Source organism: Copidosoma floridanum, unplaced genomic scaffold, assembly GCF_036245765.1.
Source record: "Copidosoma floridanum isolate Cflo_tuat_1 unplaced genomic scaffold, Cflo_Japanese_pri ptg000035l, whole genome shotgun sequence".
In the NCBI taxonomy this organism is placed as follows: Eukaryota; Metazoa; Arthropoda; class Insecta; order Hymenoptera; family Encyrtidae; genus Copidosoma; species Copidosoma floridanum.
Genome location: NW_028321912.1, coordinates 43,966 through 61,868, shown reverse-complemented (window position 1 = coordinate 61,868; position 17,903 = coordinate 43,966). Strand labels below are relative to the sequence as shown.

Below are 17,903 nucleotides of genomic sequence, written 5' to 3'. Positions count from 1 at the left end.
CAATCAACGCAAGTTTTGTACCACAGACAGATGCACCCTCCGTAAGGACGGAAGCGTCCAATTTTCCCTGAAAAGATACTCAATTAATTAAAACTCATGTATTCGGGGCCCAGCAAAGTCACGGAGACGTTGCGCGAATTTTTGTCCATCTCCACCGCTGCGTCCATGCAACACTTGAGCGCCTCGATCTCGTCGTCGAGGAAATAAACACACGAGCCGATCGTCGTGACGTAAGTATTGACGAGCCCCGCGTGTTCCAACATCACTTGGTGAGCCGATACCGTCAGCTGTTGACTGTCCATACCGTCCAATGCTCTCTATCAAACGCAATAGTGGATTTATACAAGGTTTTTTTTGTTGGAAATTTTTTTTTTTTACAGTCTCTGTTTACCCATACCCCAAGGGCCACGAGCATACTCGACGTGCCGTACAGTCTGTCGATCATAAATCGCACCCTCAAATCGGCCCTCCAATCGGCCGAGGCGCACTTTTTGCAACAAACAACAAAATTTTTTTCTTTATCCACTCATCGTGCAATTCACGAACTTTTTTTTTCCAAATCAGTCAAGTATACGTACACAGATGACTGCGACGATCATCAATGGTCCAAGTTTCATAATTGCACCCTTTATCTAACGGTGAAAAAAAACTGTATTTGATGTAACAGAGAATATAATAGTTACAAGCTCGGCCGCGACTGAAGCTTATCTGCGGTGGTTTTGTATATACATGCACAGTCTTTCTCGATGTTGTTTGTTTTATTTTGGAGCTACTTATTGTGTGTTATCTCACGGCCGATGGGGTTCATCTCGGAGTTACAGATGACGTAGAATTGGTTCATTAAGAAGATTTTTTTTACAAATCGGTAGAAACATTTGTACGCGAAATATTTTTATTTTTTTCAGGTTTGACGTGTGCGTTTATGCGGTTATTCCATTATAAATTTATGTATTTTTGATACTCATGCGTTACCAAACGAAGAAGTTGATAAATATAGATTTAATTCCAGCTTATTGGGGATGTCGCCTTGTGACTAAAATGTTCATGATTAGGTACAATAAAATAAATGTAATGTACACAAATTTACAATAAAATTTTTTTACACTTTATTCATCGTTTTAGTAAGTAGTTTAATGTACAATACCTTCGAGAAGTATTGAAAATTTTCATTGAATCGCCTGAGCTTTGCGTGTCTGAATATCAAAAATCAGGCGACGTGTAAAAAAAAATTTTAGGTTTTGAGAAATTCACCCTATAAATTGTATTATATGTTGCAGAAATTTCGGTTTATTTGTACACACAAGTTTAATGTTGAGAATAACTCGTTAAAGTGTAAATAATTGATAATTAAATCGTTACTTTATTACAAAATATTTGTTAAAAAAAACAAAAATGTAAAATACTTATTTTTGTACATAGATTAAAAATTTGTTCTGAGCGTTACAAAATTTTTGAACATTCAGCGTGAATGGTTTCACTTCAAAATCATTATCCTGTTGTTTATACATCTTTTCTAACGACTAGAGTGATATTAAAAACATTCATTGATTTAACATTGATTTTAAAGATTTTATTTATAAAAAAGTACATATAAAAATAAAGGAGAAAGTTCGTGAGTATTAACTTCGTTTACACATTAAGATTTCAAAGGCACAGTTATTAGTGTTAATGGAGAAAATTTGTTAATGTGGCAATACGAATAAATCATCGATTATCTTACTCGATACTTTTAAAATAGATGTCAATGACTTCATTAAATCAGATTACATAATTTAATAGGTTAATTTGTGCATAAAGTAAAGTCTTATATTACAACCCTCAAACAAAAAAAGGTAAAAAAACGTTTGAGAGAAAGCAAATTAAAAAAAAAATATATCACACGTTTCTGTAGTAATTCAGCGTAAAATAGACAGCAATAAGTAGAATAATACTCTCTACTTTTAAATGGGCAATAAATCGATGTATACATAATTTGAGTTCAATAATACATTTCTAGTTCGACTGAAAGGTTAATAAACCAAAACTGTTGTCAATTATTATACAGAAAATTGTTGTAAAGTCGATACAAATTTGTATATATGATTAAAAAATCGATCCATGTAGTTAACTGTGCTATCGCAGTGCACAGACGTTTTCACTGAAAAACCATGTTTAAGCCCTCAGTTTTATAAACTTACCAAAATAAATAATAATCGTTTTCAAATGGCTACTATGCCCATTTGACAGTCAATTGACGATATTTGGCATTAAATTGAAGAACACTGGAGACGTAAATTCACTCGAAGTTTATTACTCCTTTATTTACTCCAAGAGCTCCTTCAAAACGGCGAATTCATGCCGAGTTTCGTAGTAAACTGAAGTCGCGCTTTTTTCTGATACCTAACGTTGACTCTGAAATTTGTTCGTCAATTCATGATTAATGAAGCCCAAAATTAAATTTCACGCACAATGACTTACTTTATCTCTTGCCATTTGATGTACTCGTTGACGAAAAATACCAAAGGGAGAGATACGACGAAGTAGTACGGCAAATTCAAGGGATACTTTTGGTTTTTTTGGTTCTCGTTCTTCCAATAGTTGGCAAGCGCGCTTCCCGAAAAAACAGCTTGTAGGCATATCCTGTTTAAAAAAAAAGCATGAGCACACACACTCAACTCTAGACCGGAGAGTGTAAAAAATACCAACACAATCAAAGACGTCAAGACCCAGGTCCAATTTTGAAATGGCACCTTTTGCCAGGCAAAGTAATCGCGGTGCACAAAACTTGCCGACACCGTAACTACAAAAAAAAGAAGGAAAAAAAAAATTAGTTTTAACGGCACACACAAAGAGTGATTGGATGTACCGAAGTGCAAGACGAGAATGACAAGGCCGATGTGCTGCACGGTATCGAGAACGTCAGGCCTGAGGCCCCAGCCACCCCACGTTTGGTTACTAGTGACATTTGGATACACATAATAACACTCGAGCCCTGGTGTCTGGACGTAGGTGGAGCACAGGGACCGCAGCGACAGACCCTGCCAGAGCAGCAACGTCAGAACCGTCGTTAGGAACTTGCCACCGTAGTACCACAGCACGAACGAGGCCATCTGTTATTTTGGATCATTAAAACATTGAGAAACCGCAAGAATCAACATATATGACGACAAGAGGCATTTAGCGCACACACTTCCGACCTGTTTGTCCAGAGCGCACTGGTTCTTTCCTGTGGCCCGGCTCATGATACTCGGGTCAGTCGGACAGCCAACCAGCGAAGCCGAGAGCAATGGCAGGACGAGAACGCACAGCCAGAGAACTTGGCTGGGACTGAAGACTGGTGGTAGTAACAGAAACGCCGCTAAAGCCTGAACCAGTGCTATCGTCACTGCGCAGCACAGCCAGAACTGCAGGCAGTTCAGTAGGCACTTCATGTAGTGGCGAGCCTAAAAAGACAAAAAAAAAAAAACACCACATGAATGCATTTTTTTTTCTTTTTTTTTTCGCAACAAAATATGTGTGTGTTCTTATAGGGGAGCACCTCCATGATGAGATGGTAGACGGCAATGGGGTCCTCGCGCTTGACGCTCAGCGAGCAAGCGACCGAGTTGAGGCTGCGGCTCAAATCGACGGGCGACGGGCCCTCATCTGGTTTCGTTGACGTCAATACAGGCACTCTTTGGCACACTTGTGGGTAAAGCGGCTCCACTGCGACTCTGTAACATGCATTGTTTTTTGTTTCGAGCGTGGGAAAAAAACAAAAAAACAAAAAAAACATTTGAATCCCCGACAAAGTCGATGTTCTCTTGTTTCCTGACACATTTTTCGTTAACGCATCATCGGTTGCACAGATAAACATCAAAAGGTTAAAATGTCTAATCGAGCGTCCGAAGAAGAAGAAGCGTCGAGGAGCGTGAAAACCCCCGCCAAAGTGCAGTCGGCGAAACCAATGAGGGACGAAAATCCAACCTGCACTAGCAGCGCGCTCCGAAAAACCCGGCCGCGCAGCATCTTGATTCGCCCGCGGGTGATGAAACAGGACTTTGAGAGTGTGTACACGGCCTCGTACTGTGAACAAAAACCTCAGAGCAACGCGTACTCGAGGAAGAGCTTGGCCAACAGAATCAGACGCGGGAACTTCGAAGCTACGCACAACCAATGAGATATTGTGTAACTTTCTTTTACAGTTGCAATAAATTTATCTTGCATTTTCATTTACTCCGTGCCTTAACGATGTGCTGGGAAAACCCCCCACGAATTGTCTTAAGAAGTTTCTAGCGTCAATTTAAGGTCTACTGTACTCTTTTTCAAACCAAGTGCCGATACTTTCCAACCGAGTCTCAAAAGAATACGATAAAAAGTATTTGTAATTGAATACAATATCTCTGAAACGCCACTAGAAACTCCTTGAAAAACCCAATTCTAAGCGATTACTCGCGTCCATCCTTACGCAGCGTCTGCCTGCATGAAAATCGGCATGTTCTCGGCATTTGCCGAGGATCCAAGGACGCAGACGACCTCGCCGTAGTCCTGCATGATGTGTAGCATCTCACGGGTGATGGATGTGTTGCAGTCCGTGAACAGGGAGACGAGCAGGGGGACGTTGTCGATGTTGTCTATGTGGGATCTTATCTTGTCGATGCCTCGCGGTAATTTCGCCTGTGCGGATTGAATTTTGGATGAATTTTTTCGATAATCCGTTGCACCGGGTACACACGTGTACGACGGGTATATACAATACCAACCCTATTGGACATGTCAAAGTTGACCGGCGCGCTCTGCTCGGTGCTGTCGGTCATACAGCTCAGGGACCGCCACGCCTCCTGGCCCGAACCCAAATCGACGCTCTGCATCAGCACGCTGTCGTCGCTCCGCACCATTTCGTGCTCCCTGTAATAAAAGCGCGTAATCAAGCTGAGGAAAGGACATAATGAGAATAGTATACTAGACACCACCAACCTGTGGTCCATAGTGCTGTTGACCTGGTGCTTGGCCTCCGGGCACTCGTTGGTCGCCACCTCGTTTTCGAACTTGACGGTCGACAAGTCGGTGTTTATGGCGCTGGGAGCCGACAGGCTCATCGTCTTGCTGTTGTCCAGGTTCGAGCTGCTCAAACAGAACACGCGTTAACTCTGGCTCCGTTGGCTTTCAAAAGTTGTCGCTCCGTAGATCGATTTGCTCTTTTTTTTTTTTTTATTTTTTTTTTGTATTGAAAGGAATAGAACAACCTTTTTTTTTTGTTTTTTGTTTTCACGACTGTACAGTAGAACAATCCTTGGTATTTTTCTCCATATTCATGCACCGACCAAACAATTGTGAATTTAGTCGTCCCCCACGTGAGTGGGAAATCGTTAGTAGAAATACCGAAGTTAAGAAAAAACATTCGTAGCACATGTCATACGTATACATGTTTACATATGGTTATTGCATAAATATACACATTTAGAAGAGACAATCCGTGTTGTTCGTGTGCTGTAAATTAAAGTGTGTACATTTACAAAATTTACAAAAGGAGGAATTTTTTCTGTCAAATAAAATTGCTACATTCAACAGACCTAGTTGAAATACGGCTGTATTATCACGGACTGTGATGACACAATTTAATTTACAGTGCAAGTGAAACAAGGTAAAAAGAACACCATAATATTAATGTACATTTATGTCTGTACATACATGTATGTATGCATTTTATACGCGTTAAATTCATGCAATAAAAGTATCACAGATTGTGTAAAATATCGTTCTGTTGATGGAGCGATTGTTAGTACGTGAATGTCGATGAGGGAAAAAAAAAAAAATACAATTTACCTCCTGCATCAATAATCGACGAAACTGAATGGGGGGAAAAAAATCTTTTTTTTTTGTTTTCAATGAGGAAGAAAAAAAAAAGCTACAAAAATAAAATAATAGAAAAAAAAAAAAAAAGGAAAAGTATGCGTATCTTGAGACATACCGAGGGTAGGCGCGGTTAATCAATCGGCTGCCTTCGTCGGTGCAGGTTTGATAATGACGTCGCTGAAGCGAACGCGTCGAGATCGTTGGCGAGGACGTGGCCGCCGTTTGACTTACCCAACAGCCGACTGGACTCTCGCATCTGTCAGTACAATGCAATCCGTTTCTTTTTTCTCTCTTAGCCCAACATACGTTTAGGTGTACAAGTATATAGTTTTCGACCGTGCGCTTTTTTTTTTTCACTTTTCAATGGGCAGACATATAGACAAAACGTTCAATGAAGGTTTGACGTATACACAGGTAAGTATGTACGGATCGATTTTATCTTACTTCTTTCAAGTTGGCTTGAAAAATCACGGGAAACGAGATTGAAGGTAGATTTTGCGCTTGATTGAGAAGTTCACGGGTTAGGCATGACATGATTATCTGTTAGTTTGTTGACAAAAACACATACAATATAAAAAAAAAGCCACACAAACCACGTTAATCAACCGTACAAGGCAAGGCACTAAATTATTGTTAGCACCAACAAAAAAAATGTGGAAAAGCCAAAGAAAGCAAAGATCATTGAATAAAGAAGAGACGAATATGTAAATATAGACAGACATATACGGTAAAGGCCAGTGCGGAAATCGCTCGAGCCACTGTTGTATCCTGCAACGTACAACACACATGCACACGTTTTTTTAAAAATATTAATTCAAAGTATACGTGTTTATTAACGACGTGAGTTAGTTACGAAAAAAAAAAAAAATGTTTTACATAAATTTAAAAAAAAAACTTGCTATCGACTCTGACCACAAAGTTATTGCCGAGTCGACGACCCATCAGCCATATAACAGAGTAGAATTATAGACGATCCAAGATGCTTTTGCACGTTTATGTATTACAGAGGCAAAAAGCAGCGCGTATCTTATTATTATTATTATTATTATTATTATTATTATAAAAAGGAACATTTGAAAATCGGCTTGGTGTACCTTGCGCGCTCGCTTAGCAGCGAGATGTGGCAGTTCCAGCCGCTCTCGAGGCCCATTTTCTCGGAGAAGACTCGCGAGCGCAGCTCGTTTTCTTTGCTAAAGTGCACAAACCTGATGCAAGCCTGCTCGAGCTGCTCGATGAGCTGAACCTGTATTTATCAAACAACAATTTTTGACCCAATAAAAACACCATATCTGTGCGAAAAATTACCATGTCAACTTGTGCCTGGTACTGCATCGTCACCATACCGATGAACACCTGATTGCACTGCATCTCGAAGCAACTTTCGATGCTGCTGATCTCCTCGTCTTTGGCTTCGCAGAGCAGCGAATCTATAATAAAAAGCACAAGTTCTCGTACCATCCTAAAATTATCCAGTTTCATCGCACCTGTCGAGTGGAACTGTCCGATGAGTCCCCTGATGCGTGGATCCAGTACATTTTTAAAGTCAAAGGGCAGAGGAGTCGGGCTGCGATACGGCACGTAGAGATGCTTGCTCTCCGAGGGCAATTCCATGTAAACGCTCGACAACTTGTTGCTGACGTTACGCGTGAGTGGCCGATACGCGTAGGCTGTGCAGTACGACGTGAGGCTCATGCGGTTGTAAAAGTCCATGACTTTTTTCCTGAAATCCAAGGTACATCATATACAGTGGTCGCAACGAGGGGAGGGTTGTCGTGAGCGAGTTTTATTACTTGTCCGCTTCGGCCAAAGGACTGAGATCCTGGCCACTCCAGAACTCGACGCACGAGTCGAGGATGAGGTCGGCCGTGCCTTGGGTCAGCAGCTGAAGGGTACCGCCGTTTTTGTCCTTCACGATCACTGCTACCATGTGTGGAAACGGGAACTTGAGCTTGAGCGAGCGCGCGAATTTCATGTCGCGCTTTGCCGTCTCTGGAGGCTAAAAAATAGCTGTTGTGATGACTGGTTTCAAAAAGTTGGAGAAAAAAAAAAACTTACCACGTGCCTGTACGTCGACAACTGCTGCTCCAAGTAGAAGACGTCCTTTGCCTGTTCCTTGAAACCGATTTGAATGGCCAACTCGCACAAACACCTGTTCCAACAGCCGATGAGTTAATGGTGCGGGTTTTTACAGTCATCGTGCAAAGTTAAGCAAAAACACATGACAGAAAAAAAAAGCACCGCAAGCAAAAAAACCCTGTTCAGCAAGGAGAATGAAAAACAAAAACAAAAAAACTAGGAGTGTTACAGGAAAAGTTAGTTTTTACCCGTGATCAGATCAACTTGGTTTCGGTTTGCATATGGTCTTGAGAGTGTGAAAGAGAGAGAGATACAGTATTTGAATTAGAGACTCTTGCGTTAAGTATATGACAATGAGCGACTGACCGAGTCTCTCCGAGACACCCCATCTCGTCGTTTAAATACACCATCTTCGAGCCTAGCGCGAGAGTATCGTTCGCTTCATACCCACTTTTATCATTGGCCTCTTTGGACGACTCTAGCCGGTGGTTGGTCGATGCTCCACATTCGCTGTTGTGTTTGGTCAGGGTGTGAGTGTGTGAATATGGTACGAAAAAAAAAAAAAATAAAATAAAAGACGTGCGGCTACGTTGAAACTTTATATTAATTTAGCGTTAAAACTGTGCCAGCAATAGTAAAAAAACACAGTGAAAATTGGCAAAATTTGAAATGAAAAAAAAAAAAACCAATGACGAAAAATTAAAATTACATGAACAAGCTTATGCCAACACAAACACAATTGACGCTAGGAAAAATATTTATTGCTTCGTGAACAGAGATGTTTTCATTCAGCCAACAAGTACGCACAGTATGAGTGTGTATTAAATGTTACAGTAATGAGTATATGCTTGAATTTTCAAACCATTTCTGTTCAAAAAATTAACACCCTGAAATTCTAGGGCTTACCTTCTATTAGTGACAGGTACCAGATTCTCGTTGTGCAGCGACTCGCAGGTAACATGACAGCAAAACTGCATGTAGTGCTCCTGAGTTTCCATGTTACACGTGTTCAGTAGGATAGCCAAACCAAGTGGTTTCAGCGAGTTAAGGTGCTGGTGCCAGGAATGATCGTCAAACTGTAGCTTAAATGGTAGTGACCGGTCGTGCGTCAAATCCAACACTTCCGCGACAGCGTGCGATTCTGAAATAAACAACGTGGGATTGATATAAGAGCACACCTTTCTTTTCGTTTTTTATTTTTACGATTAACATTGCAACAAAGGAGCTTTACCCAAAGGCACGTATGACGTTCTGTTGGAGTCTGGTTTCGTGCATTTTCCAGCATTAGACTCTGACAGCTTGTTTTCACTGACTGTACTGTAAAAGTTGGATTCTCAGCAACTCACGTAAAAAAAAAAAAAAAAAATTCAACTTTAATTAAAATATTTACCTCGACGCTTTAGAAATTGGATTGGCGTTCGCGTGGTGTAAGAAAAAAACTTTCTCCGCCGTTGGATTAGGCCAAGACAAAATACCTTTTTTATCGACGCAACACAAAGCCTGAAAAAAATAAACAAACAAAAAAAAATAGACGCTTAATTATGATTTCGATTCATTTGTTAAAATTTACCGTCACTGAGCCGAGGACGTGCAAGATGTTTGCAGATCTCGTCATCATTTTCTCTTTGCCAAACAGCATATCCAAAAAGTACTCTGATAATTCAGTCCAATTGTAAACTACGTCGGGATGATTGGAATCCGAACTTTCGTCAAAAGGATCCAAAAACTAAATAAAAAGAAAACGTTGTAGACTCCATTTTTATCTCCAAAAAAGTTCAAACACCCTGTGATACGCACCTGATTCTTTTTAGACGACTGGTAAAGGTTAAAAAGCGCCTTGAACCTCGCCATACCGAAACAATTAAGAGCAAGCCACCAGAACGGAAAGGCCAGCGGCAAGAGCGGCAGAGTAACCGCGATCGGTTGTAAGAGAAACATTTCAGTCCAGTGTCCAACTCCAACGAGATCTCCAAGGTACAAAAACTTGAGCAAGTTGACGAGTAGCAGCAGCGCAAGGAGAATCGGATAGGCGAATTGCTCGACGCAGCAGATCATAGCCAGGTGACGTTCACGATTTAGAACGGTGACGGGCCGGTCGAGCGCCTCGTCGAGTGCCAGCTGCAGGTTCGACAGGTACGGCGTCTCTTGGAGTTTGTACATTTGGCTGTGCATAGGTACACGAGCTTGCGGCCCTGAGAACAGGCTACCGCTCGCTCTACCGCTGCTACACTCACCCGGACAATAAACTTCTCGGGGATGAAGCTTTGGTTCGTTATCCTAAGTAACAAGAATTTTTAGGATGGATGAAAAAAAAGTTTGCTTTCTCGGGATAGATCGACTTACGTTGTAGGGGACGCAATGACCAGGAGCTTGTTGGCCTGGTTTTATCACGATAACATCGCCAGCGACTAGCAAGGCCCATGGTAGGTTGACTATCTCGCCGTCGCGATATGTCCATTGAAGGGTGATGCATGGCGATAGTGGACTGTACAGATTTGGGTAGTTTTCTGGTTTCCATTTGCATATTAATTTGGCAGCTGGGAAAACACAAAATATGACAGTGAGAGAAAAATCTTGTATTACTTAAATGTGGGCGAGTAGTCACCTTCGAGCTGTTTGACAATATTTTTGACTCTGTGAAGGATTTCTAGATGCCGAAACTTGTTGTCAGAGATAACCAGAGATAAGTTCATCAGGACCAAGGCTATGATGATGATTCCTTCGTAAGGCCAGTAAGAATACCTAAAAGAGAATTCAAGATTTTTTTTTTCCTTTCTTTCAATGCATCTACGATTGAAACTTACTCGTGATTGTTTCCAAACCAATAAGAAATAATCAGCAGAACTGCACTGATCAACAGAGCAGTAGCTGAAATCCAGCAAAACGTCGTGTACTGACTTTTATGGTACAGAGCATCTTTCAGCCAGCCTTTATATTTTCTGAAATACATGATCAATGAATAAAAAATAAACAGACGAATTTGTTGTTTGGCATACTTAGTTAGCCTGCAGTCTTCCTCGTACTCTTTTATCTTATTTTTTATATCCCTCTGTAGTAGCTCCAGCGCCTCTGCAGTTGTTAGACCTGTAATATTGGTCTTTTCATCGCTGTCACAATCTTTACCTTGTGTTCCATCATCACCCTGATCGAGCTTTTCCATGGCTAAAACAAATATTTGTATCATTTAATCAACAGGTTACATAATTTTAAAAATAAATGTTCATACCTGAATTTATTATCCGATGAATGTCTCATCCATGAAAATGCGAGTATTTTTTATAAATCCAAGTTGACAGTCATCTGGGGAAATAAATACATCGTGTTGCCTGAAAATCAAAGTCATTATTTATTACGTTCACAGCTACCTATTAAACTCGGTTAATCATCGAAAACAAAAATTAAATTCGTAAAAAAAGCCAAAAAATATTTGTGAATCAGCTTGATTATTTCAACTTTAATTTTTTGTTTTTTCGTTTCTTGATGATATGCTTAAATAAGTGGTGTAAAAAACTCAAATTGAAACCTTGAAAGGTGCAGAATACAACAACGGAAAGCCAAACAAGTCATTTGCCCTTTCACTGCAGCAGAAAACGGAGAGGCTGGAAGAGTGTGTAAGAGATGCCTTGAAAAAAAAAAATTTTTTCCACGAAAACAAAACTCCTAAAATGCAAGTAAGTAGGTATACATACACACTTACATATACAATTTTAATCTTCAGCTATGTGTCTCTGCCGTAATTTTATAAACATACCCATTCAAGCTCATAACAACAAAGTACTCTTGAACTTGACAACAACAATCGAAGAAAGTGGGGTTAGGCTATTGTTTCCCTTTCCTTTCTATTGTCATCGTCGTTTTGTTGTCGTGCTTTTTTTTTTTTTTAATTAGACAGCGATTAGAAGGGATAAGATAATACACTTATATAGCAAAAAATTAGGGCAGCACGAAAATTACATAACAACAATCAGAGGCGCACTTTGAAAGTTTGGTTCAAATCAATGGTTACGTTTGTGTTTCTCTGCCCTGTCTTCTCGTATTATTAAACATTTTTCTACTTTGTAATGTTTAATAAAACACTTACGTTTTGAAACTATATAAATGCACACTTTTTATCTATAAAATTTTTATTTTTAATGAAAGCTCTTGAAACCCTTTTTTTTTGTTTTGTGTGTTTAGTGGGGGCGTCTGCTAGGACAGCTTTTTTGATGACGCGGGTAATTTGATTATGAATTTTCGCTTAAATTTACAAAAGGTTACGAGAGAGTTGTTTGTGGGATTGGTAAATATTTTTGTTAGTTAAATTTTCGTCAAGAAGGGCATTTTCATCTTATTTTTTTTCTAATGAGATTCAAATAACGATATAGACTTTATTTTAAAAACTTTTTTTGAAATATAAGAAAGTCAGCTTGGATTTTTCAGCTCGCAACTATTGACAGATAAATCGATGAGTACACAAAATGGTAAAGTGTGTTATTGTATACCATTATTTCTTTTTGAAGTAAATTGTACTTTTATTTTAATTTCAATTTAGGTTTTAAAGGAGAATTTTTAGTTTTGATATATTCATTGTAAATTTTTTTTTTAATTTGTACGATTCAGTTTTAATGTCATTTGAAACATTATTTAAATTTACTGTAATTTGTTATTCATACAGGGTAAATCACGTAAAATAGTTTTTCAATGCTTTCATACAGATGCTGATATGAAATCCATACGATCAATATCACTCGGAAATGAATAAGTTTTAATGCGTTTTCATAAAAAATTTATTAATCTTAGCAAAACAATCAATATTCCATTAGCCTAGAATCATCAGTCAAAATTTCACGATAATGATTGCTATTTGCTGACACCTCGTGGTTAGCTCCGACTATGCAGTCCTTCAATTGACTACCTTCGTTAATAACACAATTATTACAGATAATGCAATTCTCTATGACACACCTGAAAGGGAAATTCATTTTCGTTTAATTTCAAATGTTTCAATTACATAAAATTTTAAGAAAGCAGACTTTCAACTAATTCTTACATTTGTTTTATTGTGACGTTGCTCATGATGACACTCTTTGTTATTCTCGTTTTGGGTTCTACAGTTACATTGCAGCCTATGCAGCTCGATTTCAAAGAAGTTTTTTCACTGACAATTGCGTTATCATCGATTCTGCAATTTTGTACTTGTGTGCTTTTAACTTTAGCACCTGGTGAGATACTAGAACAAGGCAATTCACCTTCTTTCCTCAATTCAAACCAGTCGTGTATCTATATTTAAAAATTTTGTCATTTGAATCCTTTGAACCAGTACGACAAGTGTGCCCGAAATCGTTACACTTACCAGAGCATTGGCCAAGTAATACATTTGTGGAGTGTTTGCTCTCAAGCCACATTTTCCACTTACAATTTGAGCATAGCACTTGATCACATCTCCGTTGTAAGCACCATTCAAGTTCGTTTCGTGATCGTTGTAAGCTGACATGCGCATAATCGATTCATTGAAAGGCTTTTCCACTGCAAATCTAAATATGTCTTTTCTCGTGTCCAATTTCACAACAGATGCGTTTTTGTCATCTTTTACAATTTTTGGCTTCTCCAATTGTTTTTTCACAATGTAAGGAAGCAACTCACCCTTTAGAGTACTAAAGTTTCTGGAAAGAAGCATAGTTATAATTTGTCAAACAGGTTTGCAAAAAAAAAAAAAATTACATATACAATACATACTTGTGATGCACCAAAAAGTCAAGCACCCACTTGTTGATTACGTACAAGTGTGCATCCAGCAATTTTGAAAACACGGTAAAGTTGGAATGTTTTTTCAATAGCCTAGCAGGCATCGTCACGTTATCCTCAAAGTCGGAAGCAGAAGCCAGAAAAACAATGCGACCCGTTTCATTGTCAATGCCAATCAGATCTCTCTCTGGCTTCTGTTTATTTTTAGGTCCCGGCTGCACAAAGTCCTCCGGTGCTTTTGGAGTCTGTACTATCAGCGCGGTAATACTAGCGTTGTGCTTGCGATAAAGATTCAGGGTTTCCGAAATATCAATGTTGGCAATAAAGTCTGTTGACACAACCACAAGGTCTGATTTGATCCTGTCATGGATGACTCTAAGGGAGTCAGCTGTGCCGATGTCTTCTGCGTCCAGGACCCCAACTACTTCTGGCTTGATGTTCAGGTTGCACTTGTCCAGGGCTGCTGTGACATCTGTCTTTACTGCTTCCGAGACAATGACGATGGCTTCTGCAAAGCCAGACTGCTCCAAAAGTTTCAATGGGTACCAGACCATTGGCATATTTGCTATTGGAAGTAAACATTTTGGTGTGCCCACAGTCAATTCTGTCATCCGAGAGCCCTTACCACCAGCAAGCACTACTGCTTGGAACTCATTTTTATGGACCATTTCTGATCCAAATACTCTCTCTTTTCCAAGTAATCAACAGTCAACAACTGATGATGCAATTAAATTCTCAACTTGTGCACTATATAATCTTACAAAAGTAAGAATTGATACACTTATTAATTGTTATCCTGGTCGGCTCCGAACTTTACACCATACTACTTAGTGCTGGGTCATAGTGCTCTAATTTCTTATGTAAACGTTATTATTGAAAAAATAAATACTTGTAAGTACTTTAGCACAACTCAAATTTTGACATAATATATATGTTTACAATAGTTTACATGTGTTAACTCTTCGAGAGTCGAGTTTCATCGTTTCATCAGTTTCATGTTTATCGTACAGTATCGAAAAATGAATCGACTCTCGAAAACATGGAGGTGGGGGATTTGGGATTGAGATTCCAGGGTGCGTGTGACACACCGGTATCTAGAATTTTTATTTTGATACGATAATAAGTATGTGTTAAGCGATGATCTAGGGATCGACATTCGGCAATAAATATCGGTGCTTAAATTGCCTGCCAGGAATTGATACATTTATTCCAACAAAATGTGACGCTTTTCTTCTACATCTTTCCTTTGGAACAAAATTATCTATACTTGAACTTTGGTATGGTTCCGTGTTTCTGCTTGTAATTTGATTTATACTTACATCGGAATTTTCTCTCAGTGTAGTGTTTCGTTTTCAGGTTTTTTTCGTACGAACGGTCAAAACAACATTCAGCCATGGAAGTCCTAGATTCCATGAGTTTAAAAATCGCCTTTTCCAATGGCACGCTGTTTGATCCAGTTTTTAGCGATCTCAAGAAAAATATATTCAACGTCGAGAAGGCACCTGACTTTTTCGAGTTAATGCTGGCAACCAATGTCGGCGACAAATTTAGGACGGTCGAGCCCGACGCTGTTCGACAAATCGAAACGAGACATTTTCAACAGTTCAATGTTGGACATGCATCGGTGAATTACGCAAAAGTCTTTCAAAATAGGGTCGGTCAAAGGGATTACTTTCGGAAGGAAAGAAACGTCAAAGGTGCCAGAGTGTATCATTACACGATAAACAAAAAATGCGTCAACCAAGTACACCCTGCCCAGATTCAGGAGGGTTTTCAGCATGTCCTGTACAAGGTCGTGTCCAATCAGCTACTGGGCGGAAATAGAAATAAGAAAAAAATTTTGAAAAGTCTCTACAACTTTCTTATAACAGCCAAAACGGAGTCTTTCTCCTTGATGCACCTATTGAAGCAGCTCAATGTAATTCTTGTATTATTTTTTATTCAAATCAAGGTATATTTTTCATGCTTGATTGTGTTTACCATTAAAATAGGTTTCATCAATTCAGTGGTTGCAACGTGTGGACGAACAGCAAAACAAATACATCCTTTTAGCTAAATTCATAAAATTGTTGTTTCAATATTTTTTGATCATAATCTGTCGGCAATTTCAAGTGTCCTACATCAAAGAGTTGCGTGTCTTTATTCACATGAAAAATTTTAATGCGCAAAAAAAATTTTACATGAAAAAGTTGGAAAAAAACATGGCGATTGAACCGGATGATGCAGTAAGTGATGATTGTAAGATTAAAAATAGACTTAATTTGATTCCAAAGACAAATGGCTTGAGGCCAATCATAATCAATAAGTAAGTAAATACTCAAAGTGCTTGGAATGATCAATATTTTTTTTCATTACAATAATATTAATCACACTTTTAGGCTTTCGACCGAAGACAAAGTAAATCTAAAAAAAGCTCTTTGTGTTTTGAGATATCTTAATGTAACTTTCGTGAAAAATGTGAGCAACAATTTTAGTGAAAAATATTCAAGCATTGTGAAAGAAAATATTATGTCAGATGACAACAAAGTATACATAGTATCCACTGATATAATCAATGCTTATGGATCCATAAAAATCTGTAAGTCATTTATTTTGTTTAACAATAGGCTGATGTAAAAATTTGTTCACGCTGTTTTCTTTGTCAGTTAAGCTCCATTCTATAATCGAAGAATTGTTTGAAAAGTTACCAGATATCCTTAAACTCGAAAGACATGTAGTAAAAAAAAATAAGAAATATACGTATTTGGAACCTGGAAAAAGGCGATTGGCAGTGAAGAAAAGAACAAATGGAACGATTGAAACTGTCAGGAAAATTGATATATTCAACTTGATACGAGATTCAATTTTTAATATACAAGTAATAAAATACACTTCATAAATACATATTGTACTTATACTTTTGATATTTCACTTTTTCTTTTTTTTTTTTAGTTTACTTATAGAAACAAGGTGTACAATTTGACTAAAGGTATTGGTCAAGGCTTAATTTTATCGTCCATACTATGCGACATCTACTATGCCATGATGAGGAAAAAGTATTTTTCCTCGTTCGAAGAGCAAGGCTTTCTTTTTTATTATGTGGATGATAGTATTTACATTACTAAAAGTCAAATGCATGCCATGCTGTGAGTACAACAAAATAAACTCATGCACTCCAATTGTACCTAATGAGCTTCAATTAAATTCCATTACAGCTATCTCGATAGAATAATGAAGGGAATTCCAGAATACAACTGTTGGTTTAATAAATCAAAATTAAAAATTAACTTCGACTCTTATTATGTTACTATAGAACAATGTTTGAGCATTGATTTCTTGGGCTGGAAAATCCATTGTGATTCGCTTGAAGTAGAGCCGACTTATGAAGTAGCTCGTTATTCTACAACTTACACTCGACTTTCTTATTTGTAAGTTCAATTATAGTATTAAAGTAAAAAAAATGTTATTATAAACGTAATTTTTTAAATATGTACATTTTAAGGTCACTGCAAAAAAAAATTTTAAGCATGATGGCTTTGAAAATAAAGAAGTTGGTCTTGAGTAACGAAGTAAATAGTGAAACGCGAGTAATAAACAATATAAAGATTATTGTACTGCAACACGCGAAACGGTGTTTTGCTTGGTTTAACTGCATATGGAGCGATGGATCTGAATTTTCGATCAAAAATCTTAGAAAGTCAAACAGACAGTTAATACGCAAAATCGAGCGTTTTACAGATTGGGGTAAGTAGTTTATAGATGAGTTAAAAAAAAAAATACCATTGTATATGGGAAATAAAAATTTGTTATTTAGATAAAAATCAGAGAAATCGCTATCACAATCAGTTGCAGTACATTGTTTGGACATCTTTTATTGAAGTCTTTAACAAGAAAAACAGTATGTTCTTAGACCAAATCGCAGAGTTTAAAAAACTGATGAGATATTACAAAAAGAAACTCAACGCATAAAGTGCTTTATTTTAGAAAATTTTTTCGACGTTATAAACATTTTCATAACCATTCCTTGCATTAAAAAAAAACATCACTGTTGAAAGTGCTGTTACTTATGTAAATTTTTTACTGTACACTTTAACATTAACGTTTTACTGAAAATTGCTGTACATAGAAAAATTTTTAATTTTTAATTTTATGAATGTAGATTTTTAAGTTTAATCAAGTATATACATACAGTAACGTGTACTCTCGCTTACCGTACTCTTAAGCATTCAGCCAGCAGATTTTAAATACTTACTTGATAAGTCTGTTGGACGTGTATATAGTGCAACAACGATGTGTCTTGATGAAAATAA

General features: G+C 38.0%; 3 protein-coding genes across 4 annotated transcripts; 1 reads left to right on the top strand and 2 right to left on the bottom strand.

Annotated features, from left to right (window-relative positions):
• Window positions 1-1,134: 1,134 nt before the first annotated feature.
• l(2)k05819 (transmembrane protein 94-like protein l(2)k05819) lies at window positions 1,135-12,044 on the bottom strand. Of its 2 annotated transcripts, XM_089597648.1 has the most exons (28): window positions 11,588-12,044; window positions 11,414-11,512; window positions 11,117-11,216; window positions 10,887-11,052; window positions 10,695-10,829; window positions 10,496-10,632; window positions 10,234-10,427; window positions 9,688-10,167; window positions 9,461-9,616; window positions 9,281-9,390; window positions 9,122-9,207; window positions 8,797-9,031; window positions 8,257-8,400; window positions 7,870-7,963; window positions 7,605-7,810; window positions 7,299-7,534; window positions 7,120-7,241; window positions 6,909-7,057; window positions 5,930-6,070; window positions 4,936-5,082; window positions 4,722-4,866; window positions 4,427-4,635; window positions 3,518-3,692; window positions 3,177-3,422; window positions 2,846-3,089; window positions 2,686-2,779; window positions 2,458-2,619; window positions 1,135-2,391 (listed from the first exon to the last, which is right to left on the bottom strand). In XM_089597648.1, the coding sequence occupies exons 4-28, from the start codon at window positions 11,048-11,050 to the stop codon at window positions 2,319-2,321; spliced, it is 4,284 nt and encodes a 1,427-aa protein (XP_089453774.1). In that variant the 5' UTR covers window positions 11,051-11,052; window positions 11,117-11,216; window positions 11,414-11,512; window positions 11,588-12,044; the 3' UTR covers window positions 1,135-2,318. The 2 variants fall into 2 exon arrangements, with proteins under 2 accessions (XP_089453774.1, XP_089453775.1); XM_089597649.1 differs by lacking the exon at window positions 5,930-6,070.
• A 602-nt stretch (window positions 12,045-12,646) lies between these two features.
• LOC106640890 (translation initiation factor eIF2B subunit gamma) lies at window positions 12,647-14,514 on the bottom strand. Its single transcript, XM_014355072.2, has 4 exons — window positions 13,606-14,514; window positions 13,223-13,532; window positions 12,920-13,149; window positions 12,647-12,834 (listed from the first exon to the last, which is right to left on the bottom strand). Exons 1-4 carry the CDS (start codon window positions 14,280-14,282, stop codon window positions 12,678-12,680), a joined length of 1,374 nt encoding a protein of 457 aa, XP_014210558.2. The 5' UTR covers window positions 14,283-14,514; the 3' UTR covers window positions 12,647-12,677.
• A 202-nt stretch (window positions 14,515-14,716) lies between these two features.
• On the top strand, window positions 14,717-17,883 carry Tert (telomerase reverse transcriptase). Its single transcript, XM_089597671.1, has 9 exons — window positions 14,717-14,891; window positions 14,971-15,532; window positions 15,606-15,919; window positions 15,993-16,192; window positions 16,260-16,471; window positions 16,546-16,739; window positions 16,809-17,021; window positions 17,096-17,337; window positions 17,408-17,883. The coding sequence occupies exons 2-9, from the start codon at window positions 15,008-15,010 to the stop codon at window positions 17,560-17,562; spliced, it is 2,055 nt and encodes a 684-aa protein (XP_089453797.1). The 5' UTR covers window positions 14,717-14,891; window positions 14,971-15,007; the 3' UTR covers window positions 17,563-17,883.
• Window positions 17,884-17,903: the final 20 nt, after the last annotated feature.

What these genes read in the sequence shown, in the direction of transcription:
- LOC106640890 (XM_014355072.2), bottom strand. Translation starts at nt 14,282, where the DNA reads ATGGTCCATAAAAATGAGTTCCAAGCAGTAGTGCTTGCTGGTGGTAAG. An exon ending in ATTACTTGGCCAATGCTCTG is followed by an intron (nt 13,150 to 13,222) that starts GTAAGTGTAACG and finishes TTTTAAATATAG; the next exon opens with ATACACGACTGGTTTGAATT. An exon ending in AACGTCACAATAAAACAAAT is followed by an intron (nt 12,835 to 12,919) that starts GTAAGAATTAGT and finishes TTTCCCTTTCAG; the next exon opens with GTGTGTCATAGAGAATTGCA.
- Tert (XM_089597671.1), top strand. Translation starts at nt 15,008, where the DNA reads ATGGAAGTCCTAGATTCCATGAGTTTAAAAATCGCCTTTTCCAATGGC. An exon ending in ACCTATTGAAGCAGCTCAAT is followed by an intron (nt 15,533 to 15,605) that starts GTAATTCTTGTA and finishes CCATTAAAATAG; the next exon opens with GTTTCATCAATTCAGTGGTT. An exon ending in TTATGGATCCATAAAAATCT is followed by an intron (nt 16,193 to 16,259) that starts GTAAGTCATTTA and finishes TTTCTTTGTCAG; the next exon opens with TTAAGCTCCATTCTATAATC.